Source organism: Apiospora kogelbergensis (assembly GCF_038363985.1).
Source record: "Apiospora kogelbergensis strain CBS 113332 chromosome Unknown utg000009l_segment0_segment0, whole genome shotgun sequence".
Classification (NCBI taxonomy): Eukaryota; Fungi; Ascomycota; class Sordariomycetes; order Amphisphaeriales; family Apiosporaceae; genus Apiospora; species Apiospora kogelbergensis.
In genome coordinates, this window is record NW_027117426.1 from 3,188,216 (window position 1) to 3,209,042 (window position 20,827).

General features: G+C 55.7%; 10 protein-coding genes across 10 annotated transcripts; 5 read left to right on the forward strand and 5 right to left on the reverse strand.

Moving 5' to 3' along the window:
• Positions 1-650: 650 nt before the first annotated feature.
• Positions 651-1,271, reverse strand: PG998_014112 (uncharacterized protein; the record flags this gene model as incomplete). Its single annotated transcript, XM_066880928.1, has 2 exons — positions 651-1,173; positions 1,228-1,271. The coding sequence occupies 2 exons, from the start codon at positions 1,269-1,271 to the stop codon at positions 651-653; spliced, it is 567 nt and encodes a 188-aa protein (XP_066725067.1).
• A 26-nt stretch (positions 1,272-1,297) lies between these two features.
• PG998_014113 (uncharacterized protein) lies at positions 1,298-1,996 on the reverse strand (the record flags this gene model as incomplete). The annotated part of the gene is made up of 1 exon (XM_066880929.1): positions 1,298-1,996. The coding sequence occupies one exon, from the start codon at positions 1,994-1,996 to the stop codon at positions 1,298-1,300; it is 699 nt and encodes a 232-aa protein (XP_066725068.1).
• Positions 1,997-3,366: 1,370 nt separating this feature from the next.
• PG998_014114 (DASH complex subunit Duo1-domain-containing protein) lies at positions 3,367-4,107 on the forward strand (the record flags this gene model as incomplete). The annotated part of the gene is made up of 1 exon (XM_066880930.1): positions 3,367-4,107. One exon carries the CDS (start codon positions 3,367-3,369, stop codon positions 4,105-4,107), a length of 741 nt encoding a protein of 246 aa, XP_066725069.1.
• Positions 4,108-4,234: 127 nt separating this feature from the next.
• On the reverse strand, positions 4,235-5,578 carry PG998_014115 (uncharacterized protein; the record flags this gene model as incomplete). The annotated part of the gene is made up of 1 exon (XM_066880931.1): positions 4,235-5,578. One exon carries the CDS (start codon positions 5,576-5,578, stop codon positions 4,235-4,237), a length of 1,344 nt encoding a protein of 447 aa, XP_066725070.1.
• Positions 5,579-6,341: 763 nt separating this feature from the next.
• On the forward strand, positions 6,342-8,955 carry PG998_014116 (minichromosome maintenance protein 10; the record flags this gene model as incomplete). The annotated part of the gene is made up of 2 exons (XM_066880932.1): positions 6,342-6,351; positions 6,410-8,955. The coding sequence occupies 2 exons, from the start codon at positions 6,342-6,344 to the stop codon at positions 8,953-8,955; spliced, it is 2,556 nt and encodes an 851-aa protein (XP_066725071.1).
• A 698-nt stretch (positions 8,956-9,653) lies between these two features.
• On the forward strand, positions 9,654-9,947 carry PG998_014117 (uncharacterized protein; the record flags this gene model as incomplete). Its single annotated transcript, XM_066880933.1, has 2 exons — positions 9,654-9,727; positions 9,779-9,947. 2 exons carry the CDS (start codon positions 9,654-9,656, stop codon positions 9,945-9,947), a joined length of 243 nt encoding a protein of 80 aa, XP_066725072.1.
• A 425-nt stretch (positions 9,948-10,372) lies between these two features.
• Positions 10,373-11,340, forward strand: PG998_014118 (uncharacterized protein; the record flags this gene model as incomplete). The annotated part of the gene is made up of 2 exons (XM_066880934.1): positions 10,373-10,594; positions 10,615-11,340. The coding sequence occupies 2 exons, from the start codon at positions 10,373-10,375 to the stop codon at positions 11,338-11,340; spliced, it is 948 nt and encodes a 315-aa protein (XP_066725073.1).
• Positions 11,341-13,733: 2,393 nt separating this feature from the next.
• On the forward strand, positions 13,734-15,613 carry PG998_014119 (uncharacterized protein; the record flags this gene model as incomplete). Its single annotated transcript, XM_066880935.1, has 3 exons — positions 13,734-14,784; positions 14,839-15,188; positions 15,257-15,613. 3 exons carry the CDS (start codon positions 13,734-13,736, stop codon positions 15,611-15,613), a joined length of 1,758 nt encoding a protein of 585 aa, XP_066725074.1.
• A 1,195-nt stretch (positions 15,614-16,808) lies between these two features.
• PG998_014120 (tubulin-tyrosine ligase protein) lies at positions 16,809-18,386 on the reverse strand (the record flags this gene model as incomplete). The annotated part of the gene is made up of 4 exons (XM_066880936.1): positions 16,809-17,359; positions 17,404-18,053; positions 18,098-18,282; positions 18,360-18,386. 4 exons carry the CDS (start codon positions 18,384-18,386, stop codon positions 16,809-16,811), a joined length of 1,413 nt encoding a protein of 470 aa, XP_066725075.1.
• Positions 18,387-18,905: 519 nt separating this feature from the next.
• PG998_014121 (uncharacterized protein) lies at positions 18,906-20,817 on the reverse strand (the record flags this gene model as incomplete). Its single annotated transcript, XM_066880937.1, has 3 exons — positions 18,906-19,081; positions 19,151-19,492; positions 19,548-20,817. 3 exons carry the CDS (start codon positions 20,815-20,817, stop codon positions 18,906-18,908), a joined length of 1,788 nt encoding a protein of 595 aa, XP_066725076.1.
• Positions 20,818-20,827: the final 10 nt, after the last annotated feature.

The following is a 20,827-nucleotide window of genomic DNA, read 5'->3' on the forward strand; positions in this document are numbered from 1 at the left end:
GCCGTTGTTCGGATGGTCATTCACGATCAGCCAGTCACGCACGTCATCTGCATCTACATCTACAGTACAGTCACCGCCTGGTTGCATTCGATTTGTCACAGATTATACGTACGTGGTGTTGGGAGACCCGAGGTTATTGATACAATGTGTCAATTGCCCCTGAAGGTTATCTATCTAAACGGAGAGGCAGCCCCTCGTCGCCCGGCCTGGGATAGAGTACATGGTGAGGACCGAGGCATCAAGGATCAATCTTGGCTGAAGCCTCGTCATACAGGACAGGTATAGAATAGTCGTGAAGTCAAGGTAAGAATCTCTCCACCAACGCCTTTGCTGTGCCATCCATGACTCGCCAACAAGCAACGCCTTTCTTTCTCAAAAACAACAACTGCGTATAACGATATTAATGACTTGGTCTGGCATCATGTCGCTGACTTCCTTCCCCTAAGCCCAATGGAACGAACTGAAGAAAGAAATACCCATAATCCAAACAAAGGACAACTCTGTAGCGAGTACTGCTGCTACATGAACGTCACAGAGCGGTTCCCATCTCTGATTTACAAGTCTGGTAAACTCATACTGTGACGAAGACGTTGCGGAAGCTGTACGGGCCCGGCCGGCCGCTCCGTGTCATCCGCACCCTCATGTGCCACCTAGGCACGCTGGCGTTTAGCAACACCGGTAGCCGGTGAATCAGCCTCCCGTTTCTGTCCGTGGGATCCAGCGTGGCTCTTAGAACGACGCCAGGCATCAAAAGGACTTGGCCCTTTGGTCGCACGTTTCATGGGCGTGTCACCAACCTCCAGCCGCTTACTCATACGGGTCGTACGGGTCGTGCTTGGGGGTGAAGCAGGCGCGAAACGGGGTGCGGTAGGTGTGCCAGGCACGGGTTTCTCAACAGGCGTCTCAAGACTATCTTTGTCATCCTGAGTTCCCAAGACAATGTGATCCTCGATATCGGTGGCTGCTTCTTCATCTTCAGTGTTATGCTCGACGATTTCTTTGCCCTTTGCTTTGCTGGGGAACAGTAGTCGCGGCTGCACAGAGGAGCGAGTAACCCTTCGAGGCATGTCATCCTCATCTGCGCCAAGCAGAAGACCCTGCGAGCCGTCACCATCATCGAGCTGCTCAGCCGGGTTGCTATCACTGTTTGGCTTCCAAAATGCCTTTCCTCGACTAGATGGGCGTTAGTAAAAAGATTGAAAACACCAAAGCAGGGTCATTACTTACAACACGTAGACAGTGCCATCTGTGCGCTGAACAGCATCCTCCATAGGGATTCTGCCTTCGCCAGGAATAATCACCATCTTGCGTCGAGGGCTGCGTCGCTTGGGGGGTCGGCGACCGGGGCCGAAGTCTCGCCGTAAAACGGATTGTCTTCACTGCGATCCACCTGAGGAACGCGGTCACGGGAATCCGTGAAGATCTCAATAGGCTCGTCAACTTCCTCCGCGTTGAAGCTCTCCAGACTGATACCGGTGTACTTCTTTGTCCGCTTCTTGCGCGATGAAGCAAGGATGTCGACTTCATCGTGGAACAGAGTTCGTGCAGCAGCGCGCACGCCAGCTTCGATCTCAGCGTCGCGTTTCTTGTTGTCGCTTGGGGTCTTGGCCGGCGTGGGGAGCATGCCAGAACCACGGGTCGCAGATGTTGCCTGCGACTTGGAAATAGGAAGACCAAGCAGACCGGCAGTTTTGTTAGCGCTTTCGGCCGTCAAATGGGCCGAAGCACGGCGTACGGAGTCCATGGCGGGCGCGCGCTTCTTTTGTGGCGATGCAGCTGGTGTGCCAAAGACGGTACTTGTTGAGCGGGAAGATGTGTTGCGCGAAGTGGAAGATCTGGGCGAAGGTGTGCGGTGTTTGGTAGCTTTTTCCGAGATGCGCGCTGATTTTCGGGGAGAAAAAGGTTCCCAGTTGTCCGTGTAGCCGTGTTTGGGGGTTGAAGGTGTATGGATCCTCGAGGAGGGGGAAGGTGTTGAAGCTTCAAAAGTGGTAGCCATGATTGTTTTTTTGAGGCAATATGATTTTGATCCCAAGTTCCAAGGCTTTGAGGACCCGCACAGCTCTTGCGGTTGTTTGGCAGAACTGAGGTCGTACTGCACAGCAACAAGTTGCCAAAATGAGTTGTGTTTTCGCGGTCAAATTCAAAACCCGATGTCGATCCAGTGCACCACCAGAACAATCCTTTTGGACTTTACAGAAAAGACCACTTTCAAGGCAATGCCACAACAATCGTATATTGTTCCAACACAACAGCCTGCCCAATTACTCCCGCTCGTGTACGCTGTACGCGTCGAGTAAAACGCTCGCTGGCTCAAATCCGACGGACAAGCTCTGAAGCTCCAACGCAGTTACGTCAAGCTATTCTGTTGCTATGCAAGACTATATCTTGTCGACAGCAGTATAGTCGCCGCGTGAGTTGAACACTATACAGATCGGATGGTGAGTTCGTGGCGTCTCAATTCTCGGTTGAGTTCGTTCCGTTCCTCCTCAATCGGCCGGTCGCAACCCTGGTCGTAAAACAATATTACGCGTGTATGAAATGCAATTGATTAATGGCCAAAGATGATCTCCAGAGTATAAAGCGAGAACGCGACAGAGGCTGATGTTGACGTAGTTTTTGGTTGATGATTATGGTTGTGTGTGTGGGAACTATCTAGGAGAGCGACGACGAGAAGACGTTGTTTTCGGTAGTGAGAGTGGCAGAACAAAGGTGGCTGGGGGCTGGGAGCCGGGAGAGCCTGCCCTCCTGCCATAGGGGGGACCAAGGTTGGGCACTATTGCAAGATTAGCATGTCCACTGGCTGGTCCACCACGTCCCCCCAAGCCCCCTGCCAGCACACCACAGCACACCTTACATACCAGCATAGTACGTTGTGCATTGCAGGTCCTCCCTTTTCTCCACTGACGACCAGCACACCCCCTTGCACCGTCAACAGCTTGATGGCCGCAGTCGAATCAATTTACACCAAAACGACGCGTCTTGGAGACCTCCCCATTTATTCGAGCAACAGCGAGACGCGTCGTGTCCCTAAACATGGCTTGCCCCGCACCTCAGATGCCGCAAACTCCAAACAGCCCTATTGATTGGCGATTTGGTAGCGTCGTCGCAGAGCCGTGGTTGACCCAGCACGCAGTCGAACCCCGACCAGTTTTGCCGTTGGCCAGGATCCCCCACCACAAACCGCATCCGGCGTCAAAAACAACAGTCGCTCACTCAGTAAACATCTTGTTCGACGGCCAGGCAACTCAGCCTTGTACGTCATTGAAGCCAATTTGGGCTTGTCAACCGCAGCAAGAGAATAAGAAAACGCCCTCCGAGTGCTACCACCACCACACCACACAACGCACAAGTCTGTCCACCTTGGTCATGGCCGGCCAATTTTCGGATTCGGACACCGAGGATCTCTTTGCCTCCCCCTCAGCCAAAGCCGCCTCCAAATCCGCCTCCAGGAAAGCCGCTGCTCATCCCGAGCGGCCCAAGACCCCCAAAACTCCGACCCAGCCGCAGCAGCAGCATGGGAACTCAGCATACGAAGCCAGCACATCAGCCGAGGTGCGCGAGGCGGCCCTGCAGCGCGAGCTGCAGGGCGTGCGTCAGATCAATGAGCTGATCGAGGGCGTCATCTCGACGCTGGACCGCGCTAAGGGCAACATGGGCACGGTGTCGCAGACGGTCAACACGGCGTCAACGCTGCTGAATACCTGGACACGCATCCTGTCGCAGACAGAGCACAACCAACGCCTGCTCCTCAACCCGACCTGGAAGGGCGCCACGCAGGACCTTGTCGACCTCGAGAACGAGGCAGCGCAGAAGCAGGCCGCGGCCGAGCGCCGCGCTGCTGAGGAGGAGCGCCGGGAAATCGAGGCGGCGCGGAGGCGGGAGGAAGCACGGCAGCAGAGAGAGGCTGGGACGTTGGGCAGAGGCAGGGCCACAGCGACGCGAGGACGTACGACCAGAGGCCGAACCGTGACTAGAGGTACGACGGCCACGAGGGGTTCAACTCGAGGTACCTACGGAGTCAGCTCTTCCGGCATATCTGGCCAAAGAATTGCAACAGGTATCGGTAGAGGATTTGGGAGCACACGCGGGCGGGCTAGAGGAACATGACCAGTATCACAGCTGCTGTTTTGCAAAATTCATGTACATGCTAGATCTGATATCCCGAGGGCTGCAAGACGTAAAGCGCAGCTCGATATTATACAGACAGAATTATTGATACCCAAAAGCACTTCTTTCAAGTCTTCTTAAAGAAGTCGCTCATTTTCTTCATACCAGTGGTGTTCACTTTCTTGAGGTTTTTGACCCCTCTCGACTCTCCGGCCTTCTTCCGCTTCTCGTCCTCTTCCATCTTCCGCTTCTTCTCTGCACGATCCATCATTTCTTCTTCATCTAGAATATGTTTCCGGGAATAATCGCCCATTGACCGTGATAACGTAGCTTCTTGGCGTAACTTGGCTACTTGTGCGAGATAGTCATCAAGGGGACCAAAGTCCACAAGTTCCTTCTGTTCTAGTAGTTGCTTCTTCAGCTGTGACACCTGCGATGGTAGGATATAGCTGGAGCACAAGAAAGAAAATGCGACACGCAGTCTTTGAAGCCGGGTCACTTCGGGCGAGGCTTGCATCGAGGCCTTCAATCCCGATGAAGCGGCAGTGGGTTCCTCATCGGCTACCGACTTCGCCGCGGTAGATGCATCAGACACTTTGTTCGTTGTGGTCTCGGCCGTTAACTCGGAAGACTGGCTTTCGGTAGTTTCCTGCTTGTGTGTAGATGCGGATGAGGTCGACGTCGTTGTCTCCTCCCTCTTTAGGCCCAGCACCGGCGCCTCGAGAGCCTTCACCACAAACCTTTCCTCCATACTCGGCGGCAGGGACTCCTTGCTCATCCGCTTCGCCTTGGACAGCATCTCGGCCAGCAGCTTCTCCTGGCTGAAGCGATACATCAGCTCCCCGCCCGCGTCGACGGTGTCACAGACGGCGGCCATCCTCGCCTCGAGCAGCTGCCGCATTGTACCCCAGCGCAGGATCTCGGAAAAGTGTCGCGAGGCCTTGCTGAGCTGATCAAAGTAATCGTCGCTTTCGACAAACATCTTCTTTCCTCCCTCTCCCTTAACCGTCTCGTCCGAGGTCAGTGCCGGTAGTAGCAGGAACACGGGGTCAATCGATGTGGCCAAGTACAGCTCAGCCCCCTTGGTCACGTAGGCGCCAAATTCGGTGTCGTCGCCATCTGGCTTTCTCGATGGATATGGCTTCCCTTCTTTCTGTAATCCTACGCTGCTGTCTATTAACCAACTCCGCGGTGTGGATTTGGGGGCTTTGATGCGAGTGAATTCGTATAGTCCCGTCTCGGGACACACGAGGTAGCGCGTCGGCTTGTTATATCGAGGGTTCGACAAGGATACAACTCGTGCATCGCTTGTGGCTTGCTTCGGCAGAATGAAGATCTTGGGGGGATTTACGGCGTTCGAAGATAGCGCATATCGAGACGCATTTGAGGATGCTGGTGTTGTCGCTGCCGATGCCTTTCCTGGTGTCTTCGCGCTGCCACTGGCGGCTTTGGAGCGTGTAGTCCTAGCCATATCGTCCAAGGAAGGGGGTTGGTGATGTCCAAAAAACCGGTGTAATAGCCCCAAAAGACAAGCAGAACTCCCAACCATGCAAGTGACAACAATCGGCGTCCTGAAGAAGGCCATTTAGACCCCTGTCCCGATGGATGTGACGACGCGACTGTGGAGACGCGTCCTGGGTAGGGATTTAGACGCGATCCTAGGTTTCAATTCGACGCATTTCTCAGCTCACTTTATTTCTGGGTTGTCAGGATCGCGTTTTCGCCTAGCAGCGGGTCTCGCGAATGTACCGTTGTATCCCCCATGTTGGCCTAAATCTTGGAACAGTCGCACTTTGGCACCAGTCCATCATTGGAAGCCATCAATTCCCATCCCACCCGATCGCCCATCAAATCCATCCCACATCTTATCGCACCTACCGAGACTCTAAGAGAGGCTTTCTTGCTTCTGGTTTCCCGCCCTTGGACAAGCTTGATCAAGACTTCGCCTATATTGTTTGTCCAACGACAATAGCAATAACGTCCAATTGTGCCTTTGGTTGCTACTTACCTAATTGAGACACGCCTGCGCCATCCAATCCATACACGCTACGCCTTCAACCATCGTCCTCAAGGGTATCCCAGACCAGTTAACCGGCTGTTGTGTTGGTGGCAAGCGGGGACTTCTGTCCAAGCGGGTGTTTTGTACAACATCAACACAAAGTACAGCATTTGCACAGTAAACAACAAAACGCCTGTGATGGTACCGTGAGAATCCACATCAGAAGCGAGCCAACATGGCTCAAAGTACGTTTGCTGACCCAGCATGCCCAAATCTTGAGACTATACTGACACCATCGAAAAGGATCCGGAGCCGGACCACCGCTGCAATGGCCCCCGCGATCGCCCCACGAAGCCCTCGTCAGCACGCCCGGCGGCCGCGAACGAATGCGCCGCATGGCCGAGCGGGCTTCCCCGTCGCCATCGCCGCTGAAAAGGGCCCGATCCATGTCTGCCCTGGCTGCAAGACCGGGCACCTCTCAGGACGATTTGGACGACGACGATATGGACGTGGACGACGAAGAGGAGGATGAGGAGACATTGCAGTTGAAGCTGCAAGCCATCCAGGCGAAACTGAAGCTGAAAGCGCTCCAGCGGAAACAGAAAAAGACGGGAGGTTCCGTAGATTTCGGCAGCTCGACCGCCAGCAGGACTTCGCCAGGGCGTGATATCCTAGCCGCAAGCCGGGCGCAGTCACGCGCGGCAATGCTCAAGGAAGCACCAAAATTCCCATCACAGTCCCCGGCAGAAGTGCAGGTCCCCGTATCACCAGTACGGAGGACACAAACTGCCCAAAGCCAGAGGTCGCCAAGTCGAGTGCTATTAGGCATTGACAAAGGCCTGAAGGCCAAGGATGTTTCACTGAAGCGAGCATCCAGTCAGCGAGGCCCGCGTGACAATGACGGACCGGGTAGTGGCTATTTGCAAAGATCGCGCACGCCCGCTCCAAATCAAGATAATATCCTAAGCCAAGACCGGCCTAAATCCTTCAGTGAGAGATTGGCCGAGGCGAGGAATGAGGAGGCCGCAAAGAAAGAAAGACAAGAACGAATCAGAAGTGTGAGAACCAATACGTTCCAGGTAAAACAGGAGCAAGTGGAACAATACAAAAGCCAGGCTGTGGATATACCTGAAGCACCTGCGGAACAAGGAGCATATACCCGCGAAGAGATCATGGCAGGTGGGAGGATAAAAAGAAGCAATACAGTCCCCAGCTTACGGAAGGGCGACGACTTCAGTGGTGAAGCTGGCTCGTCAAATACGGACGAAGCAGCCTCTTTTGAACCATACTCGTCATTACACCTCTCTAAACGCATCCTGCCTCACAACCTTCTGGCACGTACACTTTCGGGAAAGAAGCCGTACTTGATCAAGGATCTTCTGGCTTCTGTCAAGGCTCCCAACTTTGAACTTCCGGACATCGAGCAAGATGTCGTGGTATTTGGTATTGTTGCATCGAAATCCGATCCAAAAGCCCACAAGGCTCCTCCAGGCGGCTCGGATCTCAAAGAGAAGAAGAGCCGAATCGCTGGCGACGAGGACCCGCGTGGCAAGTATATGGTGATCCAACTCGTGGATCTGACTTGGCAGCTCGACCTTTTCCTGTTCGATTCAGCCTTTGCCCGATACTGGAAGTTATCCCCGGGTACTCTGGTGGCAATCTTGAACCCAAGTATAATGCCTCCGCCCAAGGGCCGGGAGGACACAGGCCGATTCAGTATAGTGCTGAATAGCGACGGCGACACAGTCCTCGAGATCGGAACGGCACGCGATTTAGGGTATTGCAAGAGCGTGAAGAAGGATGGCAGCCTTTGCAACTCTTGGGTCAACAAGAAGCGTACCGAGTTCTGCGAATTTCACATGAATGCAGCGTTAGAAAAGCATCGGTTCCACCGTCAGGATATCAATTCAGCAGCCGGAAGTGGCACAGGGGCTCGGCCCAAGAACCACCGAGAAAAGTGGCAAAACGACAATATGAAGAAAAACAACACTGGTAACTACGATCGTGCTTCGGGCTCACAGTATTACGTGTCTCACGCTAGCGCTGCGAGCCTCATCGACGGCGAACATTTGCTCTTTAGCGGAGTCGCGGATCGAGCCGAGCGTAAAGAAGCCCTGAAACGCCGCCTGGAGCACCAAGAAAAGGAGCGAGATATCATGAAGCAGCTCAGCAATATCGGCCGCGGTGCCGGCAGGGAGTATATGAGAATGAGCGACCGTACGAACCAGTTTGGATCTAGCGTGTCATCTGCTGGCGGTATCGGTGACAGCGCAACTCAGGACTCACCCGGCACGGGTCAACCTCCGACGGTCGATGCGAAAAGTCTGGGTCTGTTGGCAGCGAGGGGAGCGGATGCCAAGAAGGTCCATTTGAGCCCTGTTAAGCGCAAGAGGAATTTATCATCGTTCAACTCGATGTCCAGTACGGGATCGTCCTCATCTACCAAGGCAGTAAAGACGGCGGGGGCGGCAGCTAGTCAGTCCAAGACCGAGGGGGCTCTGGGTTGGGGCGTTTCGTTGAAGGATAAACTCTCAAGTATGAAAAACGGACAGAGGTTCGACGGCACGACGAGCGCTGCACCTGCCCCTATACTCACCCCGGCAGCTAGCAGCAGTTTCAGTGATGGCAGTAGTTTCCAGTCATCTGCCATTCTGACGCCAGCCATCAAGGGCAAGGACGGCAGCAGGGACAAAGCCGAGCTGCCGGCGCGCAAAAAGACGCGTTTTGTGACGGAAAAGGGAATACGCGAGGCAGGAAGGGAAAGCCTCGGAGGCGACTTTACAAGGAACAAGATGATCTTATTGGACGATGGAGAGGACGACGATGACGAGCTTCTCGTTTTGGATTGATAGCACCGCAAATAGATGTTTCTTCAAAGTATGAGTTGTAAGTGGCATGAAAGGGGAGCGAGCCGAGCCCAGAAAGGGGTGGGACGGCGCTCTGGATCCAGCGAGGAATCTTTTTTCGCAAGCTGCTCCTTCTTTGTATATAGCGGGCGTTCGAAGAAGTAGTAGACTATGGTTTGAGATCACATGTTAGATGAATACATGCCCAGTTCGAAATCAGGACTCGTCGCAGAAGCCCAGTCCTGTGAGATGCCCGTGTGAATACTGGCGAGAAACCCAGTATATATCACCAACGTCTAACGCTATGCCGTCGCCCCTCCGCTCCAGACGGGCAACGCAAGTCAAGGACGCAGAAAAGACGTAAGTGGCCTTGATGGCAGTTCCATGTCATTCCAGAGGCGCGTGAAGGCATGACTGGCAAATTTCACGACGAGTCGCCTAACAACTGCGTTATACCGAGCTGGCACCATGGCAACTATCGACAGGCTAGAGGCTAGCAGGCTAGCAGGCTATCGTAGTAGAGGGGAAACAGGGGAGAGAGGAAAAAGTCGATGAGAAGGGCAAATCTGCGAAGAATCTAGCTAGAACTCCACAGATGGGCAGGACTAGATTTCTAGTCTCAGGCCGAATTTTCCTTAAGGAGGAGACCCCTGTGGGGCGAATGACAGCGGCGGGTAGGCGGGGCAGATGGCAACAGCGAAATGTTTTTTTTTTACGGCGACTTACAGGGCAACTACCCCGCCATCCTGTGTTTGTCTGTATGGATGGAGGGTCAGTAAGTAAGTAAGTAAGTGTGTATGCGTGTGTATATACATGCGTAGAACAGGGAAGCAAGGACGAGAACGGACGAGGACGAGGACAAGAACGAGAAGGAGGACGAGGACGAGGACGAAGACGAAGACGGGGCAGAAGGGCAGCAACAAACTACCACGGCTAGCTACTACTACTGCTACTACAACCACCCAGTTGCCGACTACGATCCCAGGCCATGCTGAACCCGTCTGGCTTGCCGCCTGATGTGTAACCATGCATGCTAGATAGATGTTTGATTGGATTCGCCAGAGGCAGCACCATGTAAGTAAGTGTCGCACTCCCAGACTTCTTTGTTGTCACCCACTTAGGGGATCCGCCAATGACATGGAAGACACTATAAGAATTTTTTTCCTTCTCTCTCTTTCCTCTCCTCTGTCCTGGATTTCTCAAACGGGAAAAAGAGCGGCCACTTTTGCGGCGGGTCAGGCTGCTGTCCAAATATTTATATCCATGGCTTTCCAGTCAGTGTAACGCTTGTTCCCTTCGACTCTTGTCATCTCTTCACATCTGTCCCTCTCTCCTACTTCCCTTCGTTCCCTCTGCCAATTCTCTTTCATAGCACATTTACCTTTAAGACTTTGCTGTACACCCACAACCACAAGCAAACATGTCTATGCCCGAGGAGATCGTCATCGACCCCGCGGTCATCAAGGAGCTCCAGCAGTTCGAGGATGCCATCTCGGACGTCGACCTGGAGATCGCTGCCAAGCAGTGGTTGATGACCAAGGACATCTTCGCCAAGCGTCAGAACTCCATTGCCAAGATCCCCGGCTTCTGGAGCGTCGTCTTCGACAAGGCTGTTTCCGAGCTCGAGGCTGCCATCACCCCCGTGACAACGTCATCTTCCAGCAGGCCCTGACCGCCATCAACGTCGACCGCCCGGAGATCCCCGCCGGCGCCAAGACCACCGACACGGGCATCGACAAGTTCGGCGAGCCCCGCTCCATGACCATCACCTTCCACTTCAAGGAGAACGACTTCTTCACCGACAGCGTCCTGGCCAAGACCTTCTACTACCGCTACGGCAACGACGGCTCCACCGGCCTCGTCTCGGAGCCCGTCAAGATCAACTGGAAGGCCGGCAAGGACGTGACTGAGGGTCTGTCCGACGCCGCCTACGGCTTCTGGCAGGCGCAGAAGGCCGACGCCAGCCAGCAGCTCGACGCCGCCCTGTCCGGTGACGCCCGCAAGGCCCGCGACGCCAAGGCCCGCGAGATGCCCCAGTACAAGGCCCTCGCTGCCATGATTGAGGAGAAGGAGATGGGCGCCACAAGCTTCTTCAACTTCTTCTCCTACCGTGGCCGCTGGACCAGCGCCGCCGAGAGCGTGCAGGCCAAGGCCGAGGCCATGGCCAAGCGCGCCAAGGCCGGCGAGGTCGACGAGGAGGAGGAGGAGGAGGAGGAGGAGGAGGAGTTCCCCGAGGAGCACGTCGAGACCTTCCCTCCCGGACACGACGTTGCCGTCACCATCGGCGACGACATCTTCCCCAGCGCCATTGACTACTTCCTCGAGGACGATATTGACAGCGACATCGACCTCGACTCTGACGATGAGGACGAGGAGATGGAGGGTTAAACAATCCAAAACAACACAACGAAAAGCCTTGCCATCGATTGATGTACCCTTTTGGGGGGTTCCGCTAGATATGCGGTGATCAGTCGTGTGTTGGTAAAGCCTTCTTTCAAGACCAGCCAGGCAGGATAATGTCTGGAGGAGGCTTTGTACGCCTATCGGTCACCTAACTACCACCGCGCTTGATCCCTTTGATTATGCACGCATGGCTATTTTTGGACAACCCAAGGGCTACAGTAATGACTGGCGCGTCTATTAGACGTGGAATGAAGATTACGAACAAACGGGGATTGAAAATAGAGATGATATTTGTAGGATATCATGGTTCAGATAGAGGATACCCACACTAATAAAAATTTCATAAAAATATCAACCCATTCGCTTCATCGTGCATATGTAACAAGAAATCTGAGGCGATGGAGTAAATGACGATTCTGCCGTGTTAACTTGTGACTGCCGTAGAGAGCCGACTGTCCTCCACCCCTTTTTACCCACATCTTTACTTCTTGTGTCGTTGCCCGTTCAGGATAGGCTGGAACATTCCAAACTGGCGATAAGCCACGCCGCTCACATGGACAATGGGTTTTCTCCAAGAGATTGTTGTCTCGCCGATCGATGGTGTTTCGGCCTTTTTGACCATAACTTCATCCGTGGCCTGCGGTTATGGTACGGCCTCATGGGTTCTCTTCCCATTATGGTCGAGTTACGGGCTATATGTTACTGCCTTGTGTAAACCCCAATGGTTTACATGGATTGTTTGCGACTCTGGTCTGCCATGCGTGAGTTTGATCTCCTTCGTATGCATCTCACTGATCGGTGTCCCCAATTCCCTTTCCTTCCCTGTCGAGCTTCGGGTCGAGATCTGGGAATATTGCGCCGTTGCTGAGCCGCAGGTAGTCCGTCCCTATTGAGTAGGCATGGAAGCGTCCGACAGCTGCGGACTTTGTGGCATGTACACGTGAATGTGTTTTGGCGGGCAAAATTGCCTCCATCATGACCTGGGGGGCCTCGGGCAAATTGATTGTGACCTGCTACCAAAATCAAGTGACAGGGTCGCATGGTGGGATGGCTTCCAGCTTCCTGTCGGTGGGCATCCAAGCCACTCGTCTCGAGGCGGGCCAATTACAGGACAGGCCTTGGACTTAGCATGGAAAATTTCTTGTGACACGTTTTCAATGTAATGCGCAAACCCTTCCGTCTTCCATGTTCCACGGGGATCAGAAGTGAATGACCAGTTCATGTGGATTGGCCACGATCGTTCTTCCGTATGCTTGAAGCATGCATACCTTGGGGGCAACGCATGGCACACAGTATGGAAAGCCTGGCACCTGGCGGCAAGCAGTCGTTATCGGCTATCAACTAGGCACTAGGTATGAGCGGCAGCGGCAGCGGCTTCAGCATGCCAAGCCAGGTGGGGTAGCTCTCCTGCTCTCCTGCTCTCCTGCTGTCCTGCTGTCCTGCTCCCTTGGACAGAACTTGGACAGTTCTAATGTCCACCGCGCATTGATAGATTGGTAGATTGGTAGATTGGTAGATCGGACGACGAGGGCTCTAGAAGTCTTGGTTGATTGTCGCCAGTAGGCCTGGTCACCGGATCCCATCTTGTATGTACAGTGTGTGTGTGTGTGCAATTGATCGATGGAGGAGAGTTTGATTCATTCACCGCTGCAGGTACACCAGGACAATGGAGAGCTGAAGCGGCAGTAGGCTGGCCAAGTGTAATTGTGACCCTCCGCAGCTCGCCGATTGATTGGCAACAGGCTTTGGGTTGCCCTGCAAAGCCCACTTCGGCCCTCGAAGTGCTGTACTATGTGCTGTGCTGGGAGTTACGGTCAGCCAGCTCTTCCCCTCCAGAGGAGTCCAGAGGAGGGGGGGAGGGAGGCAAGATAGCCAGGAACAAGCATGATAATATTTGAGGGGAAGAGACGGCAAAGAGAAGTGTACCGGAAGGGGGAGGGAAGGAAGAAAAAAAAAAAAAAAAAGAGAGGTCACAACAGGACACAAGCAGACAAGGCCCTTGTCGAGCGACTTTCTTGATCTGTGATCTTCTGAGCTGTCTGTCTGACCTGCCCACGCCCACACCGGATCAAGTGCTGGTCCCAGTATCCCAACATCCCAGCATCCCAGCATCCCAGTATTCCGTTATCACATCGCATCACCACCACCTGCCAGCTCAACCTCGACTTTCTCCCACGAACAAACAAGGCAATTCGACTCGGCCTTCAGCCTCGAAACAACAACAGCAGCAGCGACCAACCTGCTTCTGGCCAGCAAGCCCCTCCACCCCAGAAACCCCATTGTTGCTATCGCACCTTTTATGACGGCGAAATCAATTCTCCAGCTTTTGCACACTCCCTCCCACGTCCCTCCCCCAGAACCACTATATCCCATACACGATGCCCTGCTTCAAGGGCATCGCTGTGAGCATCCACGCCAACGGGGCCCCGCTCCACGAGCATGGAATGCAAAAGCAGTCTCGCATGTCTCGCATCAGTACTTATATACCCGTGCCCTCGCCTCAGCTGAATACCGACACCCAGAAGCATGAGCCGGCCCGTTTCGCCATCTCCATCACCTTACTGAACCCGGGCGCCCCCATCCCCTACACGACCCCCAAGTCCACCGAGGCCAACCCTCACCCCAAACCACTGTATGCCGGCCCGCTGCCCTCGGCCTCCTCGGACCCCTCCAAACATGCGAACACGGTTACGCCCTACATTCCCATGACCAACTCGGAAAACGAGACCATTGCTGCCTACATTTACTTTGACGGGAGAGCCAAGGAAGAGGTCGCCACCCTGCTGAGGCCTGGCGAAGAGACGTGGGTCAATAGCAGATGGGTTCAAGTCCCCGACAGCGAGGGCGGTGGTCTGGCCGAGCGCGAGTTCCTTTTCCGCGAGGTCGGTCTGGAAAGGTGGCTCAACGGCTTAGACCTGCAAGGCCACGATGCCGCCGAGAAGGTAGAGAAGCGGAGGCAGAAGTTTGAGAGACGCCACCGCCGACAAAAGTCGGCGGCCGCCGGCACTAATTTGGACTCAAATGGAAAGCAGAGGGAGACGTTGGCCTATGGCAGCAACGAGCAATCGCCGATCGCCAACAACGACAACACCATGGTCGACTCCGACTCGGAATCCATGTCCGACGACGATGACGAGCCGCCCGAGGCCACAGGCCAGATCAAGGTCGCCATGTTCCGCGTGATAGCCTCTGGCGAGATTAAGAAGGGCGAGTACTCGCCTCAATTCGACGCCCATGACGACGACGACGAGAGCGAAGGCGGAAACCACGGCGCCAACAACGGCGCCATCGATGCTGATGTCGAGCACACCACAAGTTTTGCTAAGCCCAAGACCCTGGACCCCAAAACGATCAGCACCCAGACCGTGACCGGCATCGATGGCCCTGATAAGCCGTACGCCGTCTTTACCTTCTTTTACCGTGGACAGCGTACGTTCTTGCGCAGTCCCCCCGCTCCATTTGTGCCATGCTAATATTCTACAGGCCAACTATCGAAGATGGGAATCGTGCCCTCGGCCAAGGACCCCAAGACTACTACTCCTGGCGCTAAGAGGCGGAGTACGCAGCTGGACTTCTCAGGCCTGAGCCCTCTTAAAAACACTGGCACTGTGGGCTTTTCCGCTTTCCGTGACCAAGACTCGGAAGCAAACCAACGTCGCAAGTCGAGAAAGAGCGTTTCTGGCGCTATGGACGATAGCGATGACGACGACGACGATAGCAAAAACCCGCTCCTGAAAATGGAGGATACTGATGACAAGGACGTTAAGACCCACCTAGCCCCTGAGGATGCAGAGCTTCAGGCGGAACTGAAAGCCGGTATTGACCGCATTCGTGTAAGTACTGTTCGAGCAGCTTGCGCTCTTCATACTGCTGGCTTTAGTTGTACTGACCTCGGGATTAGCTGAAGCGACAACACTCGGCCGAGCCTGACAGCTCCGCCGCCTCCAGGAAGTCGCCCAGTGCTGGCCCAACGGCTGGGTCTACGCCCACGGAGTCTGGTTCAAGCCTTGCACCCAACAGCGCTGGGGGAATCTCCAATCTGCTATCCCAAGCCTTCTCGGATCCCACGACAACGATCGGCAGCCCACTGAAAAAGCAACGTGGAAGTGGCGACGACGCTATAATGGATCGATCTGCTGGGTTCCCCTCAGCGATAGGGGATGTGCTTGGTAGAGCCACTGCGGGACAGCAGGGCAAATCGATAGCAGCCCCCGGCGCAGTAATGGGACCGAAGGACGAGTCGGACGAAGAGCTGTAGCAATGCCACGCGCTGTGCAGTCATAGCCTGCCAGAGCTAGCTAGGACACGCCGTGAACCCAGCTTCGACCTGCCGTGGCGACTTGAGTTCTGCCAGTAACTGGCTCCTGCTACTAATAACGAATATCGACATCCAGTTATCACATGCAGGGCGCAGGGGTCCCTTCCTACCATGACGACAGCAACATCGCAGCAGATTTTCTCTTGGGTACTTTGGAATAACGGAGTTGCCTTCTTTCCCCGGTGGTTTTGGAGTACCAGGAAAAAGAGATGGCTGGCAAGCATTTGCTTAGCGTTTCTGCTTGGGGGGAGGAATTTAGCGAACCAGGGTCAAATACGGCAGACAGCTTTTCTTTTTCGGTACCTCGAGACTCCAAAACACAAACTATAGGCAAGGTTTTATCGTTAGGACCGTTTGCATCCACCGACTTCTGGAATATGATATATCGAGAAGCGTTGGGACAAACGGAAGGATGTGGGTGAGAGAGATGGAGGGGGAGCCAACCACCCTTGCTGCTTTTGCATCGGGGTGTAGAAGGGATTTCGATGATGACATGATTCAAGACGACGGCATTGGAACCGGCAGAGAGGCGGAAATCAAATCAAACCATCATATTCTTGCAGGACGGGCGTGCCCTCTTGAGTCTGGACTGAAAACAGTAGCATCAATCTCTGTTCGGCAAAGACGCAAGCCACGCGGCTTTCATGGTAGATTCAAGTTACAACAGAAGAAACCCAAAAAATATACACGCGCGGAATCCACGCCGTTTTCTATCCAACACGCTCGCTGTAGGATAACGTGTGCTTTGAAAAGGACATCGGATCCTAACACGAAGTGAGACGCTGCGAGCACAAGTATTTGGAAGACGCCAAGTGAACCATTAGTATTTATTTCTGTAAAAGCAGAGACTATTTGTCTCCCATCCCCGGGGGTATCTTGATGTAAAGTGCCAAAAACAATCACGAAGACAGGGGTTTTCCACAATCTCTCTCCCCGCCTTCTGTCAAATCCTGCCCGTTCTCCCGGAAACGGACCCTTCTATACATAAGTAAAAGCAGAAGAGATTCACTCTTCGGTAACGCCAATGCTGCCTGCCTGGTCCCTTTTCCCACGACCAAATTTCCGAATCATGGCCTCCTGTTCTCCTGCCACTTTACCCCATAGCAACAACGGGAGCCGGAACAGAATCGTACTACTAAGACGGTCTCTGTTGCTGGCTGTTCTTCCCCGAAGACGACGATCGACGTCGCAGCAGACTGTCGGTCCCTCGACCGTAACTCGATCCCGTGCCCGCACCAGCACTGCTGCCGGCGCCGATGTCGTGGTACTCTTCATTCTCGTAGTCGTCGGCCTCGTAAGCTTCGCCGTTCTTCTCAGCTGCTTCCTCTTGTGGCTTTCCGCTCCCGTTGTTGCGCTGTTTTTTAGACTGCTTCGGCGATACCAAGGCGGAAGAAGAAAGCCCACGTTCGACGCTTTCCTCTTTGATCTTTCTGTCGCTATACATATCTTCCTCCTTCTTCACCTTCACGGGTCTCTTCTCGGCGCGAGCCCGGACGAGATCCAAGTCTTGGTCGACAAATCCGTCTGCCCCCCACATGTTCTCATCTTCCTCCGACTGCGGTTCCCGGGGGTTGGCGTGCGCCACCGTCATGCCATTGCCGGCGGCGGCCGGCACCGCGCCGTTCCCAACCGAGCCCTTAGCCGACGTGGGTGGCGGTCCCTTAGAATCGCTGCCACCCCCCCAGCCTTAGCGCGAGGACCGATCCGACCACCTGCACCAGGAACGCTACCACCAAAGAAAAAGAGGAGAATGGCCCAGGCGGCGGCCATGGAGATCATCTCGGCGGACCAGAACAGCGCGGTGCAGACGACAAAACTAATAAGGCGGTGGTTGTACATGAGCCAGCGCAGGCCAGTCAGGCGGGCCACGAGCTCGACGCGGGCGGCGTAGACCTGTAGGTTCTGCCCGGCCTGGACGTCGAGCAACAGGCTCAGAGGCAGCTGGTCGCGAAACTCGACAAGCTCGCCCATGGGGAGGTCGAGGGTGATGCGGCCGGCCGACGACGAGGCGCTGCCGACCAGGACATGCCAGAGCAGGAACAGGGCGCGCGATGCGCGCGAGACGAAGGGGTCCTCGTAGGGCAAAAGAGCCGGGCGCCGCGACGAGAAGACGACGTGGCCCGGCGGTGCCGTCAGGAGATCGGCGTAGGGGTCGACGGGTGTCGCAAAACCCTGGGGGCCCCACGACTGGGCTGGGTCGTCGAGCACGGAGCGCGTGGCTACGAGGGCCAGCATGAAGTTGCCGTGCCCCAGGTTGGGGGGCGAGCGCGGGAGGGTCAGGTGGACCGAGACGTCGTAGGCTGTGTCGAGCATGAGTTCGCGCGACAGCGAGGCGAGGCCGTAAGGGTTAATGCCGGCACTTGGGAAACGGAAGGCACACCTGTTAGCGACATGTGTGCAGGTGGTGCGGGCAGAGGAACTCACTTGTACTGCAGATGTATCGGCAGCGAAACCACCTTCTTGGGCACGTAGCTGTAGTAAAAGACGGGGTATGCCAAAGCGGCGACGCACAACAAGGCAAGCGACGTCGAGATGAAGAGAAGGGTGTTGACGTAGGCCCGCTGGGCGGTCGGGGCCGTGGCAAGACGGACGGGCCGCTTGACGAGCTCCTGTGGGAGGGACGCCATTCAGTGGTTAGCTTCTGTCGTGTGCCGGAGGAGAGGAGGGGAATTGCGTCTGGACGTACGACAGCTCTCTTGGCGACGAGACTCATCTTGTCGAGGATGCAGAAACGCTGCTGCTGGCTGGCTGATGTGAAGAGAGGGAGGAAGAGGGAGCAGGCGGCGGCCCCATGTTGGTTTGGCTAGATGATGCAACTGCGCATGCAGCAGCCCCCCTGCCGACCTGCCGATTGATGATTGATTAGGTACTTTGCTAGCGCCCCCGCCACGGCTTCCCGCCTGTCAGTCCCTGGTTACTGGTTACTGCCTGGTCACCCTTGCCCGTCACCCCGTCACCCCGTCACCCCGTCACATGTTTCTCAAGATCAACACACACACATTGTACGCTTATTCTGCACATCAACTTCCTGTTCGTTTCGTCGTGAATATGCATACGCTTCTGGCAACCAAAACTCGCTTGCTGTATACCGTGGACGTGATGTGAAATATGTGCAGCCGGAAACCTTTGCAAAAATAACAATGGAAAATCGCCCAATTTCATTCCTCGTTTTCTTCGTCATCTCGCGCCAGCCCTCCGCGCCCTTCTCTCCAACCAACCACGCTCGTTTCCCTCAACAGGGCTGGAGATAGTTGCTGGGCACTAGGCCGCCCCGTCCAGCCCCGTTGCCAGAGTGAATCTCGGCCTCCCACCATCCATCGTCTTGGTGCCGCAACACCGCCAAGTAATCTCCCTTGCTGAACCCCAGCTCCTCGGGAATCGCCGCCTGGTACACGTATAATGCTCGCGCTGCGTCGCCATGTTAGCCGCTGTAATCTCCACACTGCAAATCGCCACGACGACAAAACTGAAACCTACCAAAATGGAGAATGGGCCGGCCTTCTCTCGTGTACTGTCTGCTGGGGTCTGCCACGCTCTTGCTCCGCTGTCGGCTCTGTGACATCGACCTGCCATCGTAGAACGCCACCGCTCCGCTCTGGCTGGTGCCGGGCCTGCTGCCCCCGCCACGTCCACGCTGCGAGCCGTAGCCGTCCTGCTCGCCGCCCACCGGTGCCAGCTGCACCGCCAAATCACTGCCCATCTGGCCACTGCTGGGCCGATCGTAGTCGCCGCCTCGGAATGTCGCTGGTGACGCTGTCCGATTCACCGACTGTGTGCTCGGCGAGTTCTGGTGGTAATAGGGGGTTTTCCGACCCGCGTCTGGACGTGTCCGCCGTCGTCATCCGGGAGTCGCTGCGTGCCGGCTGCCTGGGACTGTTGAAAGACGCAGGGGATGGCGCATGATAAGATGACCGCGGGTCGGCCTGTGCTTGATGACTGGCAGCCGCGTACGGGTTAGGCGACGCAGCACGCTGGTATGACGGCCGCGCAGGTTCCGCCTGTGCTTGGTGGTTGGTACTGGCATATGGATTGGGAGAGGCAGAGCGCTGGTACGACTGTCTCGCGGGCTCCGCCTGCGGCTGTTGACTGCTCGCCGCGTAGGGGTTAGGAGATGCAGACCGTTGGTACGATGGCCGCGGGGGTTCCGCCTGCGCTTGCGCCGGGGGCGGCTGCGCTTTAGGTTGCGCCTGTGCCTGCGCGAGGGGCTGGACGTGTGCTTGCATGTCAGGCATAGCTCCGAGGCCGGGAGAAAGACTGCGAGGCACCGCCGGGCTGGCCGCCCGAGGCATCTCACTTCCCCTGGTCGACGGTCGAGGCATCTCACTTCCTCTGGTCGATGGCCGTGGCATCTCACTGCCCCTGGTTGATGGGCGCGCGGCGGGGGCGCTGTTGTAAGAGCTGGGTGTCGGGCGCGTGAACATCTCGCGTGTCTGTTGCTCGTATTTGCGCGAGGTGGCTTGCATGGCCTTCTTCGTGCACGCCGCTGCCGGGACTCCTAGGCGCTGCACCTGCTGGTCGTATGAAGGAGGTGGTGTTCCGCGCATGCCCGATGCGACGTCACTGTTGGACCTCGGCGCTGGTACGGACCGGGAGAAAGGTTGTGACTGTTGCTGTGCCCGCTCCGAGCCTGGTGCCGGGGTAGCAATGCCATGGTAGTGGTCGGCCGACATCCTGCCCGCCGACTGCTTGTTGCCCGTCACCCCCTTCAGCTCCGCCAGCGCCAGCGCGATGGGATCCAGTTCTTCCGCAGGGGTCGCGTTTTGCTCGGCTTGCTTCTTCTTACGATCGGGCGTGGCGACTGCAAATACGTTCTGGCCAATATTGAGAGCCAGGCTGGCGTTGGCGTCAATCGGGTCAGGGCTGACCGCACGTTCGGTAACCAGGCTGCGCTCGGGAGCCAAACTGCGTTCGGACGCCATGTTGCGTTTAGGCTGCTGATACATCTGAGACTGCCTTGAGCTTGCCGAGTTGTGCTGTGTATTCTGCGTAGTGACCGGGCCCCACGTGTTTCTGTTCGGCGCTTGCATGTCCTTGGTGCTCTTCCTTCTGAAGGGGCTGTGGTTCTGGAAAAAGCCGCTCTTTTTCTTAGCAACCCGTTTGTCGGGGGAATCCTCGATCGCTGCTGGCGGCTCCGGCTGCTTCATGGGCGACACC